At 62.6% G+C, this 21,515-nt stretch overlaps 1 protein-coding gene across 6 annotated transcripts in view; it reads right to left on the minus strand.

Moving 5' to 3' along the window:
• Positions 1–21,515, minus strand: part of PLXNB2 (plexin B2) — a 29,447-nt gene that overhangs the window by 3,579 nt on the left and 4,353 nt on the right. Inside the window, exons 1-28 of one of the 6 annotated variants that reach the window (XM_088025431.1) lie at positions 16,671–16,799; positions 14,370–14,418; positions 13,876–13,928; positions 8,882–9,968; positions 8,344–8,526; positions 8,129–8,257; positions 7,469–7,569; positions 7,243–7,369; positions 6,757–6,910; positions 6,046–6,160; positions 5,857–5,965; positions 5,674–5,775; positions 5,091–5,183; positions 4,746–4,827; positions 4,504–4,664; positions 4,248–4,396; positions 3,982–4,090; positions 3,730–3,866; positions 3,413–3,583; positions 2,892–3,021; positions 2,553–2,780; positions 2,288–2,464; positions 2,047–2,186; positions 1,842–1,942; positions 1,427–1,656; positions 1,039–1,220; positions 666–732; positions 369–515 (exon numbers count right to left, since the gene is read on the minus strand). In XM_088025431.1, the coding sequence (XP_087881557.1) occupies positions 369–515; positions 666–732; positions 1,039–1,220; positions 1,427–1,656; positions 1,842–1,942; positions 2,047–2,186; positions 2,288–2,464; positions 2,553–2,780; positions 2,892–3,021; positions 3,413–3,583; positions 3,730–3,866; positions 3,982–4,090; positions 4,248–4,396; positions 4,504–4,664; positions 4,746–4,827; positions 5,091–5,183; positions 5,674–5,775; positions 5,857–5,965; positions 6,046–6,160; positions 6,757–6,910; positions 7,243–7,369; positions 7,469–7,569; positions 8,129–8,257; positions 8,344–8,526; positions 8,882–9,955 (4,398 nt within the window). In that variant the 5' untranslated portion in view covers positions 9,956–9,968; positions 13,876–13,928; positions 14,370–14,418; positions 16,671–16,799. Of the gene's footprint in view, positions 1–368; positions 516–665; positions 733–1,038; positions 1,221–1,426; positions 1,657–1,841; positions 1,943–2,046; positions 2,187–2,287; positions 2,465–2,552; positions 2,781–2,891; positions 3,022–3,412; positions 3,584–3,729; positions 3,867–3,981; positions 4,091–4,247; positions 4,397–4,503; positions 4,665–4,745; positions 4,828–5,090; positions 5,184–5,673; positions 5,776–5,856; positions 5,966–6,045; positions 6,161–6,756; positions 6,911–7,242; positions 7,370–7,468; positions 7,570–8,128; positions 8,258–8,343; positions 8,527–8,881; positions 9,969–13,099; positions 13,276–13,875; positions 13,929–14,369; positions 14,419–16,670; positions 16,800–18,164; positions 18,291–21,515 lie in introns of those variants that run through there. The other 5 variants (XM_088025430.1, XM_088025432.1, XM_088025429.1 and 2 more) reach the window with 5 other exon arrangements.

The following is a 21,515-nucleotide window of genomic DNA, read 5'->3' on the forward strand; positions in this document are numbered from 1 at the left end:
TATTTGACAGAGACAGAGCGAGAGAGGGAACACAAGCAGGGGGAGTGGGGGAGGGAGAAGCGGGCTTCCCGCGGAGCAGGGAGCCCGATGCGGGGCTCGATCCCAGGACCCTGGGGTCATGACCACCAGGCACACCTGGATGCCCAGGCCCCACACACACCTGCAGCAGACCCAGGTGCCCAGGACACACAGAGCCTCTCTCTAGAGACACCTGCGGGGGACTCACACCCCCTGCCTGAGCCCAGCTGAGCCCATGTGAGTCCACAAACAGCACCCAGCTTCTGGGACTGAGGCTGGCCCAGAGCCTGACAACACCGAGAGGGGTCTCTCAGACCCACGCCAGCCACCCCCCCGGCCCCAGGGCTCACCAGGGGCGCGTACTCCACATCATCCCCCAGCAGCCCCGTATCATTGAGGGTGTATTTGGCCTTCTTCTGCACAGCGTCTACTGGCCCCTTCTCCACCTGATGCTTGATGGCCTTGAAAAGCTTATATAGAGGCTCGCCGGCACTGTCCTGGAGCAACAAAGGGCAGTTCAGCCATGGCGGAACTGACCGTGCCAGGCCCACCTGGCGATGCTACACAGGCAGGTGGACGTGTGGGGGTGGGGTGGGGAGAGCACCACCTACTCCTCCCCCAACCCTGGCCAGCCACCTGGAACCCACCTTCAGATACTGGTACAAGCAGATGGACATCCAGTTGGACAGCATCCTTTCTACCACCGTCTCAGACCTGCAGAGGCAAAGAGGTGTTTACCTAGGGATCCCTCAGTGCCCCTGGGCCCAGCCGGCTCCTCCAGGCACCCGCAGCACGCCTATCCAGGCCCTGGGTCCCCGTCAGAATGCACACACACAGCCTGGAGTGACCAAGTGCTGGACTCATCATCCTCCACCCCAACCTACCAAGAGCTGATGCCAGGGGGACCAGCAGAGACCGCCGTGCCCTGCCATGCCTCCTCCCTGCCTACGTCTGTTGGCAGCCCAGGGGCTGGGATCGGCCCTGCCCCCAACCCCCACCCCCACGGCCCCACCCACACACCTGCGCAGCATCAGCTTGGGGTTCTTGGCCACCACGTACTGCTCCATGAGCTCCAGGAAGAGCGTGCGCATGATGTCTGTGTAATATTCCAGTTTCCCGTGCAGCGCCACCGTCAGCAGGGACGCAAAGTAGACCTTGGCGCGGGCTGAGAACTCGCGCTGGCTCTCCAGCGTGTGGATAAACTGCGAGGGCCCCCGGCCAAAGACCGTGTGAGCCCCCTGGCCCTGTCCCCCTTCCGCGGCCTGCGGGTCTGCCCTGTCCCCCTTCCGCGGCCTGCGGGTCTGCCCTGTCCCCCTTCCGCGGCCTGCGGGTCTGCCCTGTCCCCCTTCCGCGGCCTGCGGGTCTGCCCGCCCCTCCCCGACCCACGTGCAGACCCGGCCCCACTCACAGTGACCAGGAAGGACTTGCTGTTGAGCAGGTTGGAGAACTGGTACAGAGCCTGCTCCACCACAGGCCGCCGCGGCTCCGGGATGTCCAGCCGGCCCGTGATCATCACGTCCTTGTCGCCGTCCTTGGAGGGCAGGAAGAAGACGCGGTCGGTGTAGGTCTTGTAGTCCAGCACGGGGATGCCCGCCTCGTGCACATCGCTGGTCTGGTCCTCCATCTCGATCATCAGGTCTGGCGGGAGGTCAGGGTGAGGCATCCGGCCGCCAACCAGCGGCCACCCCGCCCACCTCTGCCTCTCCGCAGGCAGCCTCTTTCAAGGGCGTCCTCCCCCGCATCCCAGTCCCCCGAGGTGCCCTTGGGGACCCCGGGGTCCGGGCAGCCCGAAGATCCTGCCTGCCCCTGCCAGGCAACCCTACCTGTAAACTCCTTCTTGCAACGGTCACGCACGCTCTCCTCCAAGCCCTCCAGCTGGGACTTGATCTTCTCATACTCGCGCTCTGCCTGTTGGCTCTTCCTCCTGCCGGCACAGGGAGGTTAACGGGGCCTGGCCTGGGTCAGGCCACCCGATGGCTCCGAGCCTCTGTGTCGTGCTGGCTGTGTGGCCAGAGGGGTGGGGCTCACCAGTAGCAGTAGACCGACACAGCAATGACCGCCACCATGGGCACAATGACCAGCGGCAGGATGAGGCTGAGGGGCACGTCGCTCACCCTCGTGTCATACTCCACGCGGCCCAGCACCCACTCTCGGGAGCCAAACTTCACCTGCAAGGCGGGGCGTGCTCAGCAAGGACAGGTGTGGCCGGGACGGAGAACCCCGTACCCCCAGCCCGGCCCAGCCTGCGCCCTGACATGACCACACGCACAATGAACTCCGGCAGGTTGTGTGTCGTGTCCCGCTTCTGCCGCCGCTTCGGGGGAGGCTGCACCTCTGGAGGCTCACAGTACAGGTCTGTTTCAGTCAGCGTCTTCATGATGCAGCGTTCGGCGCCCACAAACGCCTCGGCCTCGTGAAGCGTCATCGCCTTGTTCAGATTAGTGCCCTGCGGGTCACAGTGACCAGGAGGGAGTCAGGGACCAAAGCTCGGGCTGCCTCCCCTGCTGACCCCCCAGGCTGTGGCCAGTCCTCACCCGGGCATGGATGAGCTTGTTGACCTGCTTCTTGACACCCCCCGTGAAGTTCTCAAAGGTGGGGTCGGCCACATACTCGAAGGCACCGGCCTCGGTCCTGAGCAGAGCCCGGTGCCCGTCCATCTGGATGAGTGCCGTGAGATTGTAGGCCTCGGGCTCCTCGGGGACCGCGGGGGATGAGAACACGACCTTGGAGTCGTTGTAGAATGTGTACTCTGTGCCCATGACCTGCAGGCCGAGGCCAGGCCGTCAGTCCGCATGGCCCAGGCCCCATCCCTAGCCCGCACTTGCTGAGGGGGCCGTGGTGGAGCTGAGTCCCCCGCCAACACCAAGACTGACCGTCACGGGCTGCAGAGGTCCGGCCTCCCGCCGCCGCCGCCAGGACTGCAGGGGCTCAGCTATGACCACCATGGCAAATCTCTGGATCAGGCTGAAGCCCTGCCCCGTGACGTTGATGCTGCGGCCACCACTGGGGACGGGGGGCAGTGCCTGAGTGGGCATGACTCGGCAAGCAGCTCCCCGACCCAAATTCTGGCCACACAGTGGGCTGGGGATGGGCAGGGTCTGGAGTCTGCTCTTGGGTATTCATGCGGCTCTGAGACAGGGTTGGGGATCAAGCTCTGAGCATAGGACTGTGAGCACTGCCAACGCTTGTCAGAGCGGGGGGCAGTGCTGCCCATCTGGGTTTCTAGAAGGAAGCGGATCTGGGGGTGCAGTGGGCTTCTCTGGAGCACCAGCCCTACTACACCCTCTCAAGTCCAGCAGGCAGAGGGTGCCTGGGAAGTAGCGGAAGGGGGTGGGGGTGGTGGGGGGTTCCACAGCTGGTACCACTGCCCCCAGGGAAGAGACGGAGGCCACACCTGACAAAGCTTCGCAACGGTTCGAAGGCCCGCAGCACGGGATTCTCGCGGTAGGTGAAGATGACACCAGGGCTGGGCACCCGGGAGCCCCCGTAGTAAATCTCCAGGGGCAGCTCCCCCAGAACAGACTGCGGGCCAGTGACACACTGGAGCTGTGCCCCGAACTGCGTCCTGGCCGGGGGTGGAGGGGGGGTTGCAAGTCAGTGTCAAGCCCAGCCCCAGGCCAGGGGGTCAGTGGGTCAGGCTGGCTCTACGGCCCGCTCCAGGGTAGACTCAGGGTCAGAACCAGAGAGCCCCAGCCCGCAGGTGACACCCACACTTTACACGGGACGTCATTGAGGGTCACCCGCACGTCCTCCTCAGAGCCTGTGTCCAGGTGGGTGCCACTGATGGTCAGCGTGGTGCCGCCTGCCTGTGGCCCCTGCTTTGGCTCCACGCTGAGGGGCTGGGGCTGCTGGAAGAGCAACAGATCCACTCGGATCAGGGCTGGGGCGCTGGAGCCTCGACCCCACCCCACCCCACCCCACATCAACACGCGACCCTCAATGATCGAGAGGCCAGGCCCTTACCTGGTAGGTGAACTGGACGTGGGGTGGTGAATGACCCAGCTTCCCACTGACGTCCACCACGACGCCCCCTGTGATGGGCCCCGTGGCGGCCTCTACAGCACACACGATCCTGGGTGATTCACAGACAGGGTGGGACACTGCGCTGTGGGTGTGCAAGCCCTGGGGACCTGCACACGCCTGCATCCCGTCCTCCTTCTTCGCCCACCCGGGTCACCTGGCCCCCCCAGCCCAGCCAATGGAGCCCAGGCTTCAGGCTGTCCACTCACCGGGTGGACACGGAATAGCGCTCCGGCTCAAAGACGCAGTTCTGGCCCGCCACGGTCACCCTCTGGACGTCCTCTGCTCTGACCCCCAAATTGGACCCAAGGATGGTGATTCGGATGCCCCCACCCAGCGGGCCCGTCTCAGGGTGGATCTGGAATTGGCAGAGCCCAGCTGACCCAGCAGCTCGGGCAGGCGGGGGTGTGCAGGGGCAGCGGGCAGACCGGAGACCCTCCCCGCCAGGCAGGCACAAGGACTCACCCTGGTGATGACGGGCGCTGGGCACTCGGAGGTGCTGTTGCCGCACAGAGCCTCGTACACACACCTGCCCTGCCCGGCACACCACACACACTTGTACTCGGGGTTAGCCGCCAGGCACAGGCTGCAGTCACCACGGCCAAAGGAGCAGTTGTAGAGGGTAACTGTGGAGGAAGAAGCCAGTGGTCAGCGGGGCCACCCTGCTTCCTGCTCCCCACCCAGCCCCAGCTGCCCACCCCACCCACCTTGGAGCTTGCTGTCAACATTCTGGCCGTAGGACTTGACGTACAGGTGTAAAGGCAGTGTCTCGTTGGCATCATGGGACAGCTAGGGGGACACGCAGGGACACACTGTACTCCTTGCTCCCATCCCCGGTTTGTTCCATGGGGTCTCCCAGAGCCGAGGGGCAGCAGGGGGAGGCCTCCAGGTGGCAGGAAGCTGGAGCCTCAGACATATAAAGGATCACTTTGATTCCAGGCAGGTGGCAGGACACACAGACATTCCAAGGCCCCCCCGCTGCATCCCCTACCCCACCCCCAAGGCCTTCCTTGGGATCCAGCAGCCTGGCCGGCCTGCCCTGGGAGCCGCACCTTTGGGGTCCGAAAGAAGAAGGTTCCCGGTTCCTGCGTGCTCACTGGCTCCTCAAACTTGAGTAGGTCGCTGCCCACGTGCAAAGAGGAGCCCTACAAGGCAGTGTGGTCAGGACGGCACAGCCTGGCCTCCCACCCTGCCCTCCCCGAACCCTCTCTGTGCCCCACACCCATCAGTCGGGCCCTCCCATCCCAACTGACCACCCAGCCCTCCCAGACAGACCCACCTTGGTCAACCCCAGAGCACGGCCCTGCTCCCGCCTCACCAAGTGGCGTCCCAGCTGCCCAGCACTCCACACCCAAACGCTCGTCTCCTGCTCTCTACCTATGTTCTCCAGGCCCATTCAGGCTCTCTGCTGCCTTCTGTCCCCAAATACACATGGAGCACCTCCCTCATGTGCTGGGTCCCGAGCCAGGGAAGCTCGAATGCGCACCAGGCACTTGGACTTTGGTGTTGCAGGAAAATGGCTCTGAACGAGCCACTTGGACACTGCACCAGCCCCATGGCCCCTGCTGGACCCCCAGGCATTTCCTCACTGGGCAGGCCCTGCCCCCAGGTCAGCACCCCACAAGCCCCTGCCACCTTCACTGTGTCCAGGTTCTTCCCCTGGAAGGTTACATCGGTCTCGTGGTTCATGGGGATGACCAGCGGGCTGGGGTTCAGGAACTGGGGGCAGTTGTCCTCCTGGAGAGAAGAAGGCTGGTGAAGGGCTGCCTGGCCATGGCCAAGTAGCCCAGCTCCGGCAGGATGCTCAGGGCCCCTCACCATGTGGGCGCGGACAATGCCATCCTCAGGGTTGGGGGAGGCCTCCCGACACTCATGGTAGCGCAGGTCCCACTGGCAGGTCCAGCGGTTGCTCGCGCAGGAGATGCACCTGGGGGAGAGGGTGGTGAGGAGCGCGGGGCCCACGGTGGGGAATGGGCAACAGGCACACTGGGCCAGCGAGACACTCACGGCAGGTTCTCCGCCAGGCTCATGGCCTCCCGGCAGTCGTAGAAGGGGTACAGATGGGAAGTGAGGAAGATGCTGCCACGTCTGAAGAGGAGCTGGATGTTCACAGCCACGTGGTCTGCAGACAGGAGATCGGGACGGCCTCAGGCAGGGGCCTCAGCACACAGGGCCGGCCTGGTGCGGACAGGCCAGGCGGGCGGGCACCGGGCCTCTGCAGCCAAACCCTCGCCCCATCATAGCTCCCACGGGCCCAGGGTGGAACCCTAGTCTGTGACTTGCACCGGGCTCAGCTGGGCCCGCCAGCGCGATCAGATCTCGGCTCCAGTGCCGGCTCCCAGCTCTGGGCTCCTGGACCCTCTCTCTGTCCCTACAGGCACTGAGGGTTGTGGTTCCTCAGCACCTGGGGCAGAGCACCTGCCAGGCCCCTGCTGCACCAGCAAGCCCTCCTCCACTGGCGACACTCAGAGCCCCACCCGTCTCAAGCTGGATGGGGCTGGGGAGGCGTGAGGGGCTTCAGCATGGACAGCAAAGCCCAAAGCCAGGCAGCTCCCTGGTGCCAACAGTACACGGCCCCCACACCCGCGGCTCAGGGATTCCAGAACCAGAACCGCTTGTGGGCCTCCATCTCGATCCACCCAGGCAGGTGCTCTCTCCACCTCAGCCTGCACCCCTGGGACCGTAGGTGCCCACCCAGCAGCTGCACGGGGGCCTCACCCTGGCCGGGCGGCGTGTTAGGGATGGTACGTGGGGAGTTGCAGATGACGGCGTCCCCCTCCACGCGGGCAGGGTGTGCTGGCGAGTCACCGAAGTGGCATAGCAGTTGGTCTTCGCTGCTCAGGGCTGGGAGGGGACTGACGGTCAGCTGCACCTGGGGAAGGGTGTGCGGCTCACACCAGGACCTCTCTGTGCAGGACACCTACCAGCTGTCCTGCTCTCCCCTTGGAAAAGGCTCCATCACACTGAGAACAGGCCCCTGTGTGGGCACCCCAGCAACTCCTAGAATGGGGCCCCCCCCAGGTCACAAGGGCCAGGGGAACCCAACAAAGGAAAGGCTCCCTGTCCTCAGGCTCGGGGCCCAGAGCCCAGGCCAGAGAGGGAGAGAGAATAAGCCAAGGTTCTCCTTGACAACCCAACAGCCCCAGGCCAGCAGGAGCCCCACCCCTGCCCAACCCCCAGCCCCTGCCCACCCCCACCACGCACCTCCCCCTGGGCCCGTCGGCTCATGTTCTGTGGCTGGGCCCCGGTGATGGCTACACAGGACTCGTCACGGCTCCACAGCCAGTGGCCGCTCTCCTCAGCCCGTGAGCACTCGGCCCTCCTGGTGCATCTACAGGGGCAGGGGGTGGCCTCAGTCTTGGCACCAGTCAGCCATACCCCCAGGCCCCCCCAGGGCAGGGCTGAGACCCCTGGAGTCCCAGGCACTCACCGTCCCTCAACGACGCACCAGCCGCAGTAGGGGTCCTGGGAGCTGCGGCACTGTTCGCAGGTTGGATAACTCAGACAGTCCTGCACGGGGAACCGGAAAACCTGAGAGCAACAGGACAGTGAGCGGGACGACGGCAGCCACGAGGACCTGCCTCTCGGGCCCCGGACATTCCTGGGGTCACGGGCTTGATCCCACCTTTCCCTCTGAGCCTTAAAAGCCTGACCCCCACACAAGGCCAGCTTGGTGAGGGTCCAGCAGCAGTTGCCCTCCAGGCTCTGAATGGGCCTGCCCTGTGGCCACGGCTGGCCTGGGATAATGTGGGGTCCCAGGAAACCACGGGGGTCCCGGCTGTGGTGCCTCCCCGCGCCAGCTCAGGCCCTTCAACCCCCCTCCCCGAGACAGGCACCTGGCCGACCTGGATACTCCCAAGGCCACCTTGAAGGGCTCTTCTACCAGCCCCCCCATAAACTGGGGGGCCCCTGTCAGAATGGAACGGGGGCAGGGCCACAGACAAAAACCGTTTCAGACACAAGGAAGGCGCTAGAGAGACACGGGGTCAAATGCCGCCGGGAAGTCTTCCCATCCCCCCCACACCCTTCCAGGCCGCTCACAGTGACCTGGACCACCAAGGCCCCTTCTCCGGGGGCTCCACAGGCCCACCTTGTCCTGGGTCATGGCGTAAAGACTGGCCAGATCCGGGGACAGCACCAGGTCCCGCTTGATTCTCTTGTTGATCTCCACGAGGATGGAGCCGTACTCCGCGGAGCTGCCATCCGGGGCAAGGTACACCTGCAGGTGTGAGGGCAGGTGCATGAGACGGGGGTCTTGCGCAGACGGCCCCCTGGGAGCCGCCCTACCCCAGCCCCAGGCCTTACCTTGAGGACCCGGCCATCTGAGGTGCCCAGGAAGGCAACAGTGTGGCCATTCTCAGCGGTCACCACCACAGCTGTCAGGTTCAGGCCTCCACGCTGCAGCATGGCCGTAGCTGTGAGTCCGTCTCTGCTGCCCAGCGGGTAAGGCAGGTGCTCAGAGCCGCACGGGAAGCTCTCACTGGCGCCCTGCGGACCATGGTGTTGTCAGCTCTGGGTACAGATCCCCTTGCTCTGGATGCCCTCCCCACGAGGGCCCCTGGCACTTGTGGTCCCCACACACGTCCCCAGGACCAAGGGTCCGTGGAATCAGGGACCCCGCCCAAGTAAGCACTGCTGCACGGCCGATGCCCAGCACGGGCCTGGCACTGATCAGACACCTGGAAGAAGCAGTGCCCGACACGGTGACCCCTCACACACACACCCTCTCCCTGGGCCCCATAAGCTGGGGGGTCAGGGACACACCCGCAAGCAGCAGCAACATGCAGACCCACACAGACGCAGGCGGGCCCGGCTTGTGGGAGAAGGTGCTGAGGCCACATACCAGCCCGTGGCCGCCACACTGGATCTCGCCGTGGAAGGGCTTATAGAAGGTGTCGCGGCCCGCCTCCCGGGTGCCCGTGTAGCAGGCATTGCGGTTGGCCTCCATCTTGGCATGGACCTCGTCCAGCGGGAACAGGCAGAGGCCCGCACGGGGTCCCCCACCGCTCCGGCCATCCCTGCTGAAGACAGCGTACAGCACCCGGCTGGTGCTCAGCACAGCCAGAGAGGCTGCCAAGCAGGTGCCGAAGGCAGGGGTCTGGGGGTCACTGGGGTCGAGGCACTCCAGGTCCATCTCCAGGTAGGAGTAATAGAAGGGGTCTTGCTTGCACATGCGAGCCAGGAGCGTGCGGTTACGGGGCGGGTGCTTGTCCTGCTGGTTGAAGACGAAGAAAACGTAGAGGCCATCCTCAAAGGCAGCCACAAACTGCTGTGTGTTGGTGGACAGGTATCCGGCCTTGTAGGTGGCGTGGTCCGTGTAGGCCTCGAAGGCCTCCCTGCCCTCGGCCCGGTCCAGCAGGCGGGTGCTCACGATGATGCCGTTGTCATGGGGCCCATTGCCTTTGCCCACAAACAGAACCCTTTCGCCACCAGGGCTCGTGGCGCTCACCAGCCCCACCGTGGTCACACTCTCATCATTGCTGGCCACAAAGGACTTCTCGCCGCTACCGTCCTCATAGAAGAGGCGGGTGGAGATGTTGCTCAGAGCGCGCAAGGCACAGATGCCCTTGAAGAGGCTGCCGCACTCGACGAGGCGCTTCCCGGGCGGGTCGAGCAACAGGAGCTGGTTGGTGTTGTCCGTCTGCACGGCCTCGTGGCACTGGCTTGCCTCAATGGGCGGCGTGCACTTCTTGTTGTCCAGGGCTGGGCCCGTGACCGCCTGCTGCCCCAGCTGCAGGTCAGCAGTCAGCTGGTAGAGTGCATTCACAGCCCCCAGGTACACCATGCCCGATGCCTCGTCCACAACCAGGTGGTTCAGCTCGGTGTCGCTGCGGAAGATGTCCAGCTTTCGGGGCCGCAGGCCTGCACCTGTGCCCGCCAGGCCCAAGAGGGTCAGGGCCCAGAGCTGCAGAGCCATCGCCCCTGGCACCCTGTGGGAAGAAAGAAGGGTCAGGGGAGTCCCAGCTTGGAGGAGCCTCCGTGCAGAGGAAGCACTCCCTCCAGGGCCTCTCCAGACCCTGCCCAAAAAATGAGAACACAGGCCAGCGAGGGTCAGGGCCGTGCAGGACACACCAGGAGTGCCCGGCCCCCCTGTCCTCCTCTCCAAGGAGATTGACTCCCAGCCCTTCTCAAGAAGTGCAACCTATAACCAACCTACTGACCAGGGTCAAAGCACCTGCAGGCCCACCTCCAAGGCAGTGGAGTGCCGCCTCTACATAGTCTCCCAGGTACTCACGCACGTGCCCTCCCCACACCTTGTGACCCCAGGGCTCCATAAGCCCTGGAGCACAAGCCCAGGCTGACAGGGCACCTGGACATGCAAACCACACACGTGACTCTCTGCACATGGTGCACTCTCCCAGGAGACACAGAGGAAACCAATGGAAAGGAGGAACCAACGGTGTGGATTAGTGAAGGCGCACACGCTTTTTTCTTTTTTAAGTAATCTCTACATCCAACATGGGGCTTAACTCAAGCCTGAGATCAAGAGTTGTACTCTTCCGCCACGTGCCCCCGGCACACATTTATTTATATTTGCCCACCAGAGCCACCCGGACCTCAGCTCAGCCCTGCCTCCCCATCCACCTCCCTGGGCCTCCAGGCTCCCTCCCCCTGGTGAACCAGCAGAGGAACCCACAACAATCTGTCCACCCTGCCTATGCGCTCCCCACGGTGGACACTCAGGTGTAGGCACGCAGGAAGCAGGACCCTGGGAAGAATTTCCAGAATCCGCCAGCTCTCCGAGAAGGGGAGAGCCTGGAGTCTACAGTGAGTGTGCTGCCTGCAGGGCTGGGGCAGGCCCAGCCGGTGTGCAGGTGTCTGTCTGACCGCATGTTCCTGCACATATGCAGGCCCATGCATGTGTCCACGTGTACAAGGGATGAGCTGCTAAAGCCAGGGTGAGATAAAGTGTCCCCAGATGAGAGGACCCAGAGCATATGTGGTTCTCCCTCCCCAACTCAGGGACACAGAGATCTCGGAGAAACTCAGGCAGGGCCATTCTGCCTCTAGGCCTCTTCCATCTTGGGGCCGTCCCAAATCCCCCACCTTGGGTGACCTGCTCTGTCTTGGTCAGAACCCCCTGTACGATCCTCTCCCCACAAAGTGCCCTCTCCAGATGCGTGCATGAGTGCTCACCCTTGCATGCACTGTAATCTGCCTGAGTCTGGCATGACATTTAGGGCAGTCCTGCATTACCCTATGCCTGAGTGGTGCCAGACCCGGATGGCAGAAGGGAATGAGGGGCCCAGGCTGCACTTGGAGAGGAGCTGGTTCATCCTTTGTGGCCTCCTTAAACACCACCTCCCTGGATAGGCTCTTATTCCCCCAAGAAACAATTTCTTTTCTACTACCCTGTCCACACCCTGACTTGCCCCGTGCCCTGTCCATCTCTTCCAGGAAGGCAGAAAAGCATCTGAGGAGACATTTCTTTGGAGCACTGGCTTTGGGCAAAGCTGTGTTTTCTGGAATGCATTGGCTTTTTCTCATGGAACCTGTGATTCTTCCATCAAGTGGACTTCCTTCTTTGCTTGGGCCCCAGGCTGTGGCTGTTCTCCCCCCGCCCCCCCGCATCCCTCTGTTCCAAGTATCCACAACCTTCCTCAAACCTGAAGAAGTATAACCAAGAAGCAACCAACTGACAAAGCCCTCTCTACCTCAGAATCACTGTAGGGCCCCTGCTGTCCCTGCAGGGAACCCCCACCTTGTACTGGAGTGCAGAATTCTTGCCTGGCCCCTGGTGACCTCCCATGCCCTCCTCACCAACCACTGGAAAAGGGGCCACCCACAGGTTACCTGGAACATGTCCAGAAGGGGAGACGACAGGGACCTGGTAAGGAGCCCCTGGCTGCCTGGGGCAGAAGACTGGGCAGTACCAGGGTGAAGTGAAGGTGGCCCAAGGCAGGGCAGCAGGAGGAGAGCCAGGGTGACCCCTCATCGGGGTCACCAGGTTGGGGAGATAGTCACGGCTTTCGTCAGGGATAGGAAGATTTCACAAGCCCTTCAGGGAATCCCACTGAACGGTAGGGGTCCCTACCTCCCCAGACCCCTCTCTGGGGGAGAGGCGAGCACAGTCTGGGAGATCCCCAGGCGTGGAGCTGGGCTGTCCCTGACTTTGAGAGTGCGCAGAACCAGGCGCACCAGGCCCTGGCCGCCCTGGCCGCTCGGGTGCCCGCGGGTACAGTCCCTCCCCTGTCCCTCCCCGGGAAGGAAAGCGCCCAAGGACCCGCCCCCTCGCCCTTCCCCCCTTCCCTTAGCGCAGCATCAGGGCCCAAAGTCCACTCTGTGGCGCCAGCGAGGGTGAAGGGGGTGGGGGCGTGGGCCTCCCGGCCCCTCCGCCTCCTGCCCAGGCTGGCCCTCCCCCACCCAGCCGCGCTTACCCGGGTCCCCGCGTCGCCGCCGCGACCCCGGCCCCTGTCGGCTCCCACTGGCCTGCTGGAGCTCGGAATGAATGGAATGTTCCCGGGGCCCAGGGAGGGAGTGCAGGCGGGCGGGGACGGGGCGCGGGGGCGGGGCCGGAGCCCAGGCCACCCCAGCAGCAGTCGGCAGGGGCCGGCCGGGTGGATCGCCCCACGTGAACCCAAGGAGCCCAGGGCCCCTCTGCTGGTCTGTAAGCGGGGCCAGGACGCGAAGACATAGCTGACCAACTTGAGGAAGTCTTGGGGCACTCCTGTTCTGAAAAAGCTTGTCCTGGACCCTCCCTCAGCCTCCTCCTCTGCCCCAGAGCCCCCCAGGTCTTACACCGTAACTGCTCAACCAATACTGGGTATGTCATCAGGGAGAGCTGGACCAGATCCTGCCGCGGGCATTAAAGCTGGTCCAGATACTGTGCTGTTCACCACCCACGCTACTGCCCCAGGATCCCTCTGGGTGGCGAGCAGAGTGAGACTTAAATCCCAGTGTCCAAACTCACCCCCCACCCAGGCTGAGCCCAAGTCATCCAGGGTGGCAGGAGAGACTTGGGTCACACTCCAGAGGCAGCAGCTCCCGCCACCCCACTTCCTGGATAAACAAAGCCTCAGGTGACCTTCCTGGCCAGGTCCGGGAGCAAAGGGTGACCCACCTGACCGGGGAGCTCAAGCCACTGTGCGGGAGGCGCCAGGCACAGCCAGCAAAGCTTCCTGCCGCTAGTGTCGCTAGCATTCCTGGAACGGGCGCTTCCTGTTTTGAAGGCAGCCCCAGGACCCCTGGCTCACCGGGGCTGGCGGGGATTTCCTCAAGGGCATCAGACGGCCTTCTTCCTGGCTGAAGTCCGGAGGTGCACTTCCAAAAAGTTGCACAAACTCCAGCCTGTTGCTGGCCCAGAAAATGTCTGGACAGGCACTCCTCCCCCAAGCCCAAATTCCAGTCCTTGTGCTCCAGAAGCCAGCTCTCCTGCCAGTCTCACTGTAGAGCCCACCCTCCCAAGGAAAGCTTGGTCTCAGAGAACTGGGGGCAGGGGTGGGGGCACTGGCTGGGAGTGGCCCCTATGGGCAGGACACTTGTTTTTTGTTTTTTTTAAGAGTTATTTATTTGAGAGAGCGAGAGAGCACACACTTGGGGGGGTGGGCAGAGGGAGAGGGAGAATCTCAAGCCGACTCTGTCGACTCTGCACTGAGCACAGAGCCTGACACAGGGCTCAATCTCACGACCCTGAGATCATGACCTGAGCCGAAATCAAGTCGGAGGCTTAATCAACTGAGCCACCCAGGCGTCCCAGGGCACTTGGGTTTGTGCACACTGGGCCCAGCCAGACCAGAGCCTCAAGGTCACCACCCACAGCCAGTGGAAGGCTCTAGCCTCACTGTGTGGCCATAGCCCCCCACTGCCTTCCCCAGGTGGGGCCCAGCCTCCACTCACCGAGGCTCCAGTCGTCCCGCTCAGTCTCTGCTCTGGGCCAGCATCAAGATTCTCTAGGAAGCAAAGGAGCAACAGTGGTCTGACCACAAGCCTGGCCTGCCTCCCCATCTCCTCTGCTCCATATGGTGGGGGGGGGGGGCAGCAGCTCAAGAGATCTCATCTGGCCTTTGCCACTGGAGCAGGAAACCCCCAACCTCCTCTGCCTCCTCCACCCTGCTCCCAGCACAGCCCCTCCCTCAGACACCAGCCTCCAGGTCCCTTAGCCCAGCACCCCAACGCACACACACCCACTTGGTCTTTCCAGAATACAAGCCTGACACATCCCTCTCTCTGCTCAAAAAGGCCTGGGGAAAAACAGGGCAAGGAACAGCTCCCTTTCATTATTAAGTCTGCTGGTACCAGCTACTTTTTTTAAACTAGGTACATATATTTGATTAAAATATAAATTGCTTTCTGAAAAATAAGCATACCCCTGACCCCCAAATTCTACTTACTAGCTGTGTGACCTTGGGCAAGTTACTTCTCTTTGCCTCACTTCCCCATCTGTAAAATGGAGATAGTCATAGTGAACTCCCCCCAGGAGTTTGTAAGGACTAAATGATTCATTCAAGAAAGCCTGTTACACTGTAGCAGTCAGTAAAGCTTGCTATTGTATCCTATCATCTGCCATAAATATCCATGTATATCCAGGGGGGAGCCTGTCCAAGGATACTTCTTGGCATGGTTTATCATGATGAAAATGTAGCAACTACCCAGCCTCCAACCAGAGCTCCGCCCCCCCCCCAAAAAACCAACCAGGCCCACCCGGGGGTGGTCTGTGCTGAGTCCACAGAGCCTAGACATGTCAGGGGCCGCCATGGTACCGGAGCCCATGTGTCTCCATGGGTGTGTATGTGGACATCAGTTTAATTGCTGAGAAGTTCTAGAAGCTTTCTTTCAAACTGAAAATGTTGGTAAAGCCTGGGGGCAGGGAGGAGGGGACTGGGATAGCAAAATAACTTCATTTATCAATTTTTGAAAAATTTTTACAGGGATAGATTCACATATTGTCTAAATAAAAAGGGGTATATATCTAATGATGATTGCCTCCCCCTAGCCCACTCCCTCCAGCTCCACTCTGCTTTAGGATATGGCTTTCTGGACTCAACCATCTTTCCTGGCCAATCCAGCCGCTCCCCACATCCAAGGTTCAGCCACTCCTGCTCCCCCCTTTGGCTCCCAGACTGGCTGCCCCCCACCCCTCACCACTGTGCCTCCAACACCTCCACAAGGCCCAGGCCATTCCCCACCCCCATCCCACAGTGTCCTATGCAGCACACTCTAACATGCATTCCTGGAGAGCAAGACCCAGGGCAGAACCTATGGCAGATCCAAGGGAGACCAGCAGGGGCAAGGAGGGCAGGGCAGTGTGCACTTGAGCACAGGCCGAGGGGCTCAAGGCTCTGGGTGCAGGGATGAGGGGTGTCCTTTTGCCACAGGCACTGAATGCAGCCTTTGTGAAAGGGGCAAAGGGCCACTCCACAGGCAAATTCAGGGCGCAAACCACTGGGCGTCGGTATGATGCAGTCTCTTGAGAAAGCAGGGGCTAGCTTGGCCTGGAGGCGGTGGCCGTCACAGGTGCAAACTGCGCTGGGGTCCACAGCACACGGACTGAACAGTTCATGCAAAACTCCCACCTGAAGGGACAGCATGCCGGCCTCCGTGTGCCCCTATGCCTGATGCCTCAACCTCCTCCATCTAGCCTCTGAACTTCACCCCAGGGCATACCTGAGTCCTCAGCCCCCAGACGGGGGCGGGGGGGAGAGAACGTGCACGCTCTGAACTTCAACCCGGGGCATGCCTAGGAATCCCCAGCCCCCAGACAGGGTGGTGTTTCTGTGTGTTTCTGTCTGCTGTAGGCAAAGCCAAGAGAGGCTGGCCTCTTCCAAGGGACACCTTTTTCCTGAGCCTACACACACTCCTCCACCCAGCCCCCACAGGCACACAACCCCCTCCAGGGACCTATCCTGACTGACCCACTGAGCATGCTGGGTCCTACTCTCAGACCCTCCCAGAGGCAGCCCACTGATTTCTTCTCCCAACATCAGGCTCCTCCAGCCAAAACTTCCTGCAGAATGAAACCTGGACCTCTCCCTTCTTCAGCCACCAAGTCCTGGGGCCTTTCCTAACTCAAGGATGCCTCTCTCAACCACCCAATCCTGCCCCCAGCTTCTCCCAGCTAGTCCACCCTTCCCCCAACAGCCAGCCTTTCTTGCCTCAGGAAGGCCACTCTTCTGTGCAACCACAGGCCACTGAGGCCATGGCTAGCCCGCCACCCCCCAGTCACACACACCCAACACTGCCACACGGAAGAGCCTCAAGGGCACAACTCTGGAGCCAGACTTTTGTCTTTTGTTTTTGTTTAAAATATTTTATTTTTAAGTTATCTCTACACCCAGCCTGGGGCTCGAACTCACAACCCTGAGATCAGGAGTCGCACACTCTACCGACTGAACCAGCTGGGCGCCCCTGGAGCCAGACTTCTGGATTCAAACGCCAGCTCTCTGTCGATTTCTATCTTGGTGATGTGGGTTATTTACAAAGCTACACCGGGCCTCAGTTCTCCATGTAAAATGGGGGTAACCACAAAATCGATCTCAGTGAACTGCCATGAAGTGTAAGCAAATCCATGTGCGGAGGTCCTATGGCTGTGCCTACAGTGGGGGCGGTACTCCGGGTGACTGACGTCTCAGCTTTGCTCTCCCCCACACCTTGCCCAGAAAACTACCCATCCCTCAGAATCTCGAGATACCCACCCTGACCTGGCCCTGTAGGATGGTCACTCATCCTCCTCGGTCTACGGCCTTCACTGACGGGCCTGCCACGCGCACACCTGAACACAGGAGCTGGCCGGTGGGCACTTGCGGGCCTGAGCCCAGTGAACCAGGAAGCTGATGGCATCACAAATGGAGGGGCTGAACACACAGGTGACCCTGCAGCTGATCCCCAAGCCTCACACATGGCGCTATTCCCTGCCCCAGCCACAGCGCGGATGGGAGACAGGCCTCTTCTCCACCAGAGCGGGAAGCAGTAAGAGTCTCTTGCCAGATGGGTCCCTGTGGTTCCCCGCAGGTTCCGTCTTCCTCTAAGTCACAGACAACGGGCCCCTTGCATGGGCAGGTTCTGCACCCCCCACCCCAAAAAAGGTGAACAGAAGGCCCCTGAACAGGAAGGGCAGAGTCCTCACTCCAGACCAGGCTCCAGGGCTGGGGCTTGTCAGTTTCCCCCTCCGCAGCCCTCAGCCCCACCTGAGGGAAGGCTCTGCCCCGGGTGCCAGCGAGAGTCCGGGTTCTTTCCAGGCTACTGTTCTAGTCAACACAGACTGAGCCATTTCTTAACGCTGAAATCAAAACAATACACAGCACCCAGGCCTAGTGGAGGTGGGGACCAGCTTGGGGGCTGTCCCTCGCCAGGCCAGCCGGCTTGTGGGCTCCGCAAAGGGACCCGGATGGGGCTGGGATAGGACCAGGAGGACAGAAGAGGTGCCCAGAGACCGAGATGAGGGCTCAGGCACAGGCAGACACAGAGAAAGGGACGTCGGGGGGGGGGGGGAGCGGTTCAGGGCCAGGTGGGGACAGATACAGCCCACTGCCCCCCCCAATCGTGGGGGTGCCCTGGCACCGTGTGGAGGGCCTTAGGAACCCCCAGTCGGGCGGGGAGCCAGCCTCCCGGCGGCAAGGCGCCACGTGAGAAGCCAGGGAGTCGCCCCTCCCCCGCCCGGCAGCTGGCAGCCAGGGGACCAGGCCTCAACTCTCCCGACGAAAATGCAAATCTGCAATTAGCGGGGAGCGTTAAACAAATCAGAGGAAACAAAACAGGCCGAAACGCCGGCGATTTTGCCTGCAAATCGCCGGCAAATCCGAGCCTCGGCTGTTTTCAAAACAAGCGTGAGGGAGGGGCGCGGATGGGGTGGGGGTGAGTACCTGCCCGGGAGGGGGGGACGCCCAGCGCGCCCCCCCCGGAACCTCCGGGGTCCTGCGCGCCCTGCCCCGTTCGCCGGGTGCCCTGGGTCAGAGGTCGGCTGGGGGGTGGGGGGATGGGGAACCGCCCTGGCCGCGTCCCCGCCGGGCTCCCCGGAGCGCGCGGCACGGTCACCTGGGAACGGCCCCGCGTCCCGCGCGCACCCTCGGAGGGGAGCACGTGGGCGGTGCGCGAGCCTCACCCAGGACCCCAAAACGCGCCGGCGGGTCGGACAATGACCGCGGCGGCGGTCACGTGGGCAAGGGGAGCCGCCGCCGCGGAGCGCTCACCTGGTGTCTGGCTCAGCCCAGCGCACGACCGGCCATTACCTGCCTTAGTCCTCCTGGCCCAGTGGGTCAGTCCCAGGACTCGGCCTCCTCCTTCGCTGCCAGCCCGTCACCCACCACCTTGGCCCTAGCAGCAGCCTGCATGACCCCGACCCGGGCGAAGACTGAACTCTCCCGGCACAGGCACCTAGGGCAGGGGTGGGGCGTGGTGGGGCGGGGCGGGGCTCTAGGGACAGATTGACGTCGTAGCCTGAGACTTGCGTCAGCGCCAGCAGAGCCTCCCACAGGACCCCCTCTCCACCAGCCCTGGCTCCTGGGGCCAGGTTCCTCCTACCTGCCTGGACTGCGGGCCGACTGTCCATCCCCAGCCTGGGTTGGGGGAGTGCCCAGCCTCCTGAAGTCTGGACTCTGGGTCTCAGGCTTAAGTCACCCGTAGCTGGTGGCAGTGAGGAAGTCACGGGCCCGAGACCCAAGGCTAAGGAGAATGTGCCCAGGGAAACCCCAGCCTGTTCTGCTCCCATCTCCCACCCACCAGCCTCCCACCCAGGCTTCTGGTGCTCCTTACCCCTGAGAGCATCCAGGTGACCGCTCAGCAACTCTGTCTGAGGCCTGAGGACACTGTGACCAGGGTTATCGCATCCAGCCCTGGCCCTCAGGCGTCTCATGAGCTTGCTCATCAAAGCCTGGGTGTGTGTCCTCCAGCCCCTCCCTGTCTGTCCCTCGTGGCTGTCCATGAACACTGGGATCCCCGTGCTGTCGGCAAGCTGGCAGCTCTCCTGTGCCACTCACTGCAGCCTAACACTGTGGCCAGGTGGCTCAGAAAAACCCGAGAACACAGTTTCAGGAAATGATACTGTGTGGACCCTTCCTGCAGGCAGTAGTCCCCAGCCTCCTTGGCCTCCCAGGCCCTTGGGACATAGGTGGGATTTGTTCGGTTCTGATGCCTCCCTCCTGAGTCCCAGGCACCATGTCCCATCTGGACATGCTTAGGCCCTTCTGGGGTCGCCCCGGGTCCCTCCTCTGCACAGCAGTCCTTGGATCAAAACACTCCACAGCTCAACACTCTCCACTGACAGCCCTGTCTCCCCGGGGAAGCCCAGGCTGGGGCCCGCTGACCCGTCCCATCTGCTCGGCCCAGAGCCCCTGACAGCTTCCTGTGTGCACTGAACTGTGGTGTGCTGGGGACCCGGGAACACGTCTCCTCCCCTGGCTCGCACAGTGGCCTCAGTCAATACTTAACAGCCGGTGGGATGGGCCTGGCCTGTAGGCACGTGTGGACATCCTCCTGAGATAACCTCACCAGTGCGTAGCCTATGGTCGGACTGAGAGACAGAAAGAGAGGTCGAGAGATGGGGAGGGGCCAGATTAAAGGCTGGGGCCGGCTGGGGGTCGGACACTGCGGGGCGCCCAGAGCACAGATGTCTCCAGCCACCACCCAGGTAAGAAGAGCAGTTCGGACAGCTTTGCAGACACAGAGGGGCTCCATGTGAGTAGCCCCCACATCCGAGCTGGAAGAGGCTGAGGGCAGTCTCACGGGCATTTGGGCCTCAATGACAGGCGGGAGCCACTGGTCCCAAGGTTTGGCCTCCCGGCCTGCCTGCCTGCCCCGCCTTTGAGCTGCTCCCACTCATTTCCCCTCTGCAGGCCCACCTCCCAGCTGACTGGATGCTGCAGCCCAGGGCAGCCTGTGGCTGGCCCAGGACCAGCCCCCACCCAGAGCCCCGTTCGTGGGCCATGTGCGGGAGGCGGGAGTGGGCGTGGGGGGCGGACGGGTGAGGGCCCGAGTGAGTGAGAAGCAAGCAAGGCCTATAATCTCCCCATCAGTCTGTCAGCGCCTCGGCGGTCACCCCAACCCCGCCTCCTCAATCACTACCGAACCCCACAATTAGCCTGGGGCACTGTGCCAAGCCGGCAAACCAGCCACAACTCACACACGTGACCACACATGTGCAGGCACAAACGTCTGTGATGCCAGTGAAGGACCCTGCCAATGGGGGTCCCTTCCGCAACATCCAGCGAGTGTCCCCAGGACAAACAGCCCATGGAAGTTCCCCAGACTCAGGCTCTTGGGCTGTGAGAGGCTGTGTGTGGGAGGAGTCTTGGAGGGCCCCAGCACTGGGGTAGCCCAGGCTGCCCAGAGGGGCCAAGAGGGCTGGCAGAGCTGTGCAGGCCTGGAGTTGGCCTGGAGAGTGGGACCATGGGCGGGAAGGGTGGAGGCAGGGCCATCTACGCAGGTGCAGGGAAAGGCTCCAGGCTGTCGCCTGCCATTCAAGTGTCCTGTCTAGGCAAGGTTGAGGGCCTGGCAAGGTGCACTGTGCTTGTGGTGCTGGGCAGGGTCTGGGGGCCAGGCTAAAGGTGGGGCAGCAGGCAGAACCCCACAATAGCAAATAGTCAAGGGTTTGGGGAGGGCAGAGGGACTAGGAATCCCCAGTAAGGAAATGCCCCAGCTCAGAGCAAGGCAGGGTGGTGTGATGCAGGTGCTGGGGAGGCAACAAGCTGGGCTGGATGGCTCAGGGAGGAGGTGGGGGCTGGCCTCCCCGGGACGCACCCAGGAAGGAGGCCCAGCTGCCTGCGGCCAAGCCCAGCCCCTTCGGCTCAGCAACGTGCTGAGCCTGTGGTCAGACCAGGAGCCACCTCCAGGAAGCACTGCTGGCCCAGCCCCCCTCCTTCTCCTTGGCCTCCAATCCGCAATCCTGACACCCTCTCCTGGTTCCTGAGGTCCCTCTGGGTGGCTCCCAAATCAGTCCTGATGCCAAGAGGGGGATGAGGAGGCCAGCCCTCAAGTCTCCTGGCCCCTGTGGGGAGCACCTCCAAGAGGAGAGCAGATGGACCACGCTGGATCCCTTCCCACCCACCACCCACCCTCACTCACCCCTGCCAACTCGCTCTGCTTGACTTAAAATGGCTTCTCCTACTTGCTGGGCAGGAGAGGGGTTGCCACCACCTTCTCCACAGAAGGCCTCACCTCAAGCAGTGTCCTATGCCCTGGCGCTCCTCCAAAGTGGGTCTCCAGCTCTGAAAACACCCTGGAATGGGGGTGGGGGTCTAGAATCCACCTCTCTATAGCTGGGCCCCCATTCCACCCAGGTCACCCCATCCCACCAAGCTGCCACCCCACGGCCTCTGAACCACAAGTGCTACAGGCCCCCTTGGACCCCCAGACAGAGCCATGCTGCCTGATCTATCGGGGCTGCTCCCAGGCCCCTGCCTGGCACCCCTCCTCCCAGCACAAGGACCTGGCTGAGAAGAGCACCCTCTGTCCCTGTCCCACATGCTGCCTGCTGGGGCCTCTCGGGATGGCCTCTGCCTCCAGCAGCCAGCTTGGGGCCCAGTGGTGTGCTGGGAGGGGGTCCA

Source organism: Eumetopias jubatus, unplaced genomic scaffold, assembly GCF_037043125.1.
Source record: "Eumetopias jubatus isolate StellerSeaLion01/CBP00866 unplaced genomic scaffold, mEumJub1_p1.0 scaffold_8, whole genome shotgun sequence".
NCBI classification, from domain to species: domain Eukaryota; kingdom Metazoa; phylum Chordata; class Mammalia; order Carnivora; family Otariidae; genus Eumetopias; species Eumetopias jubatus.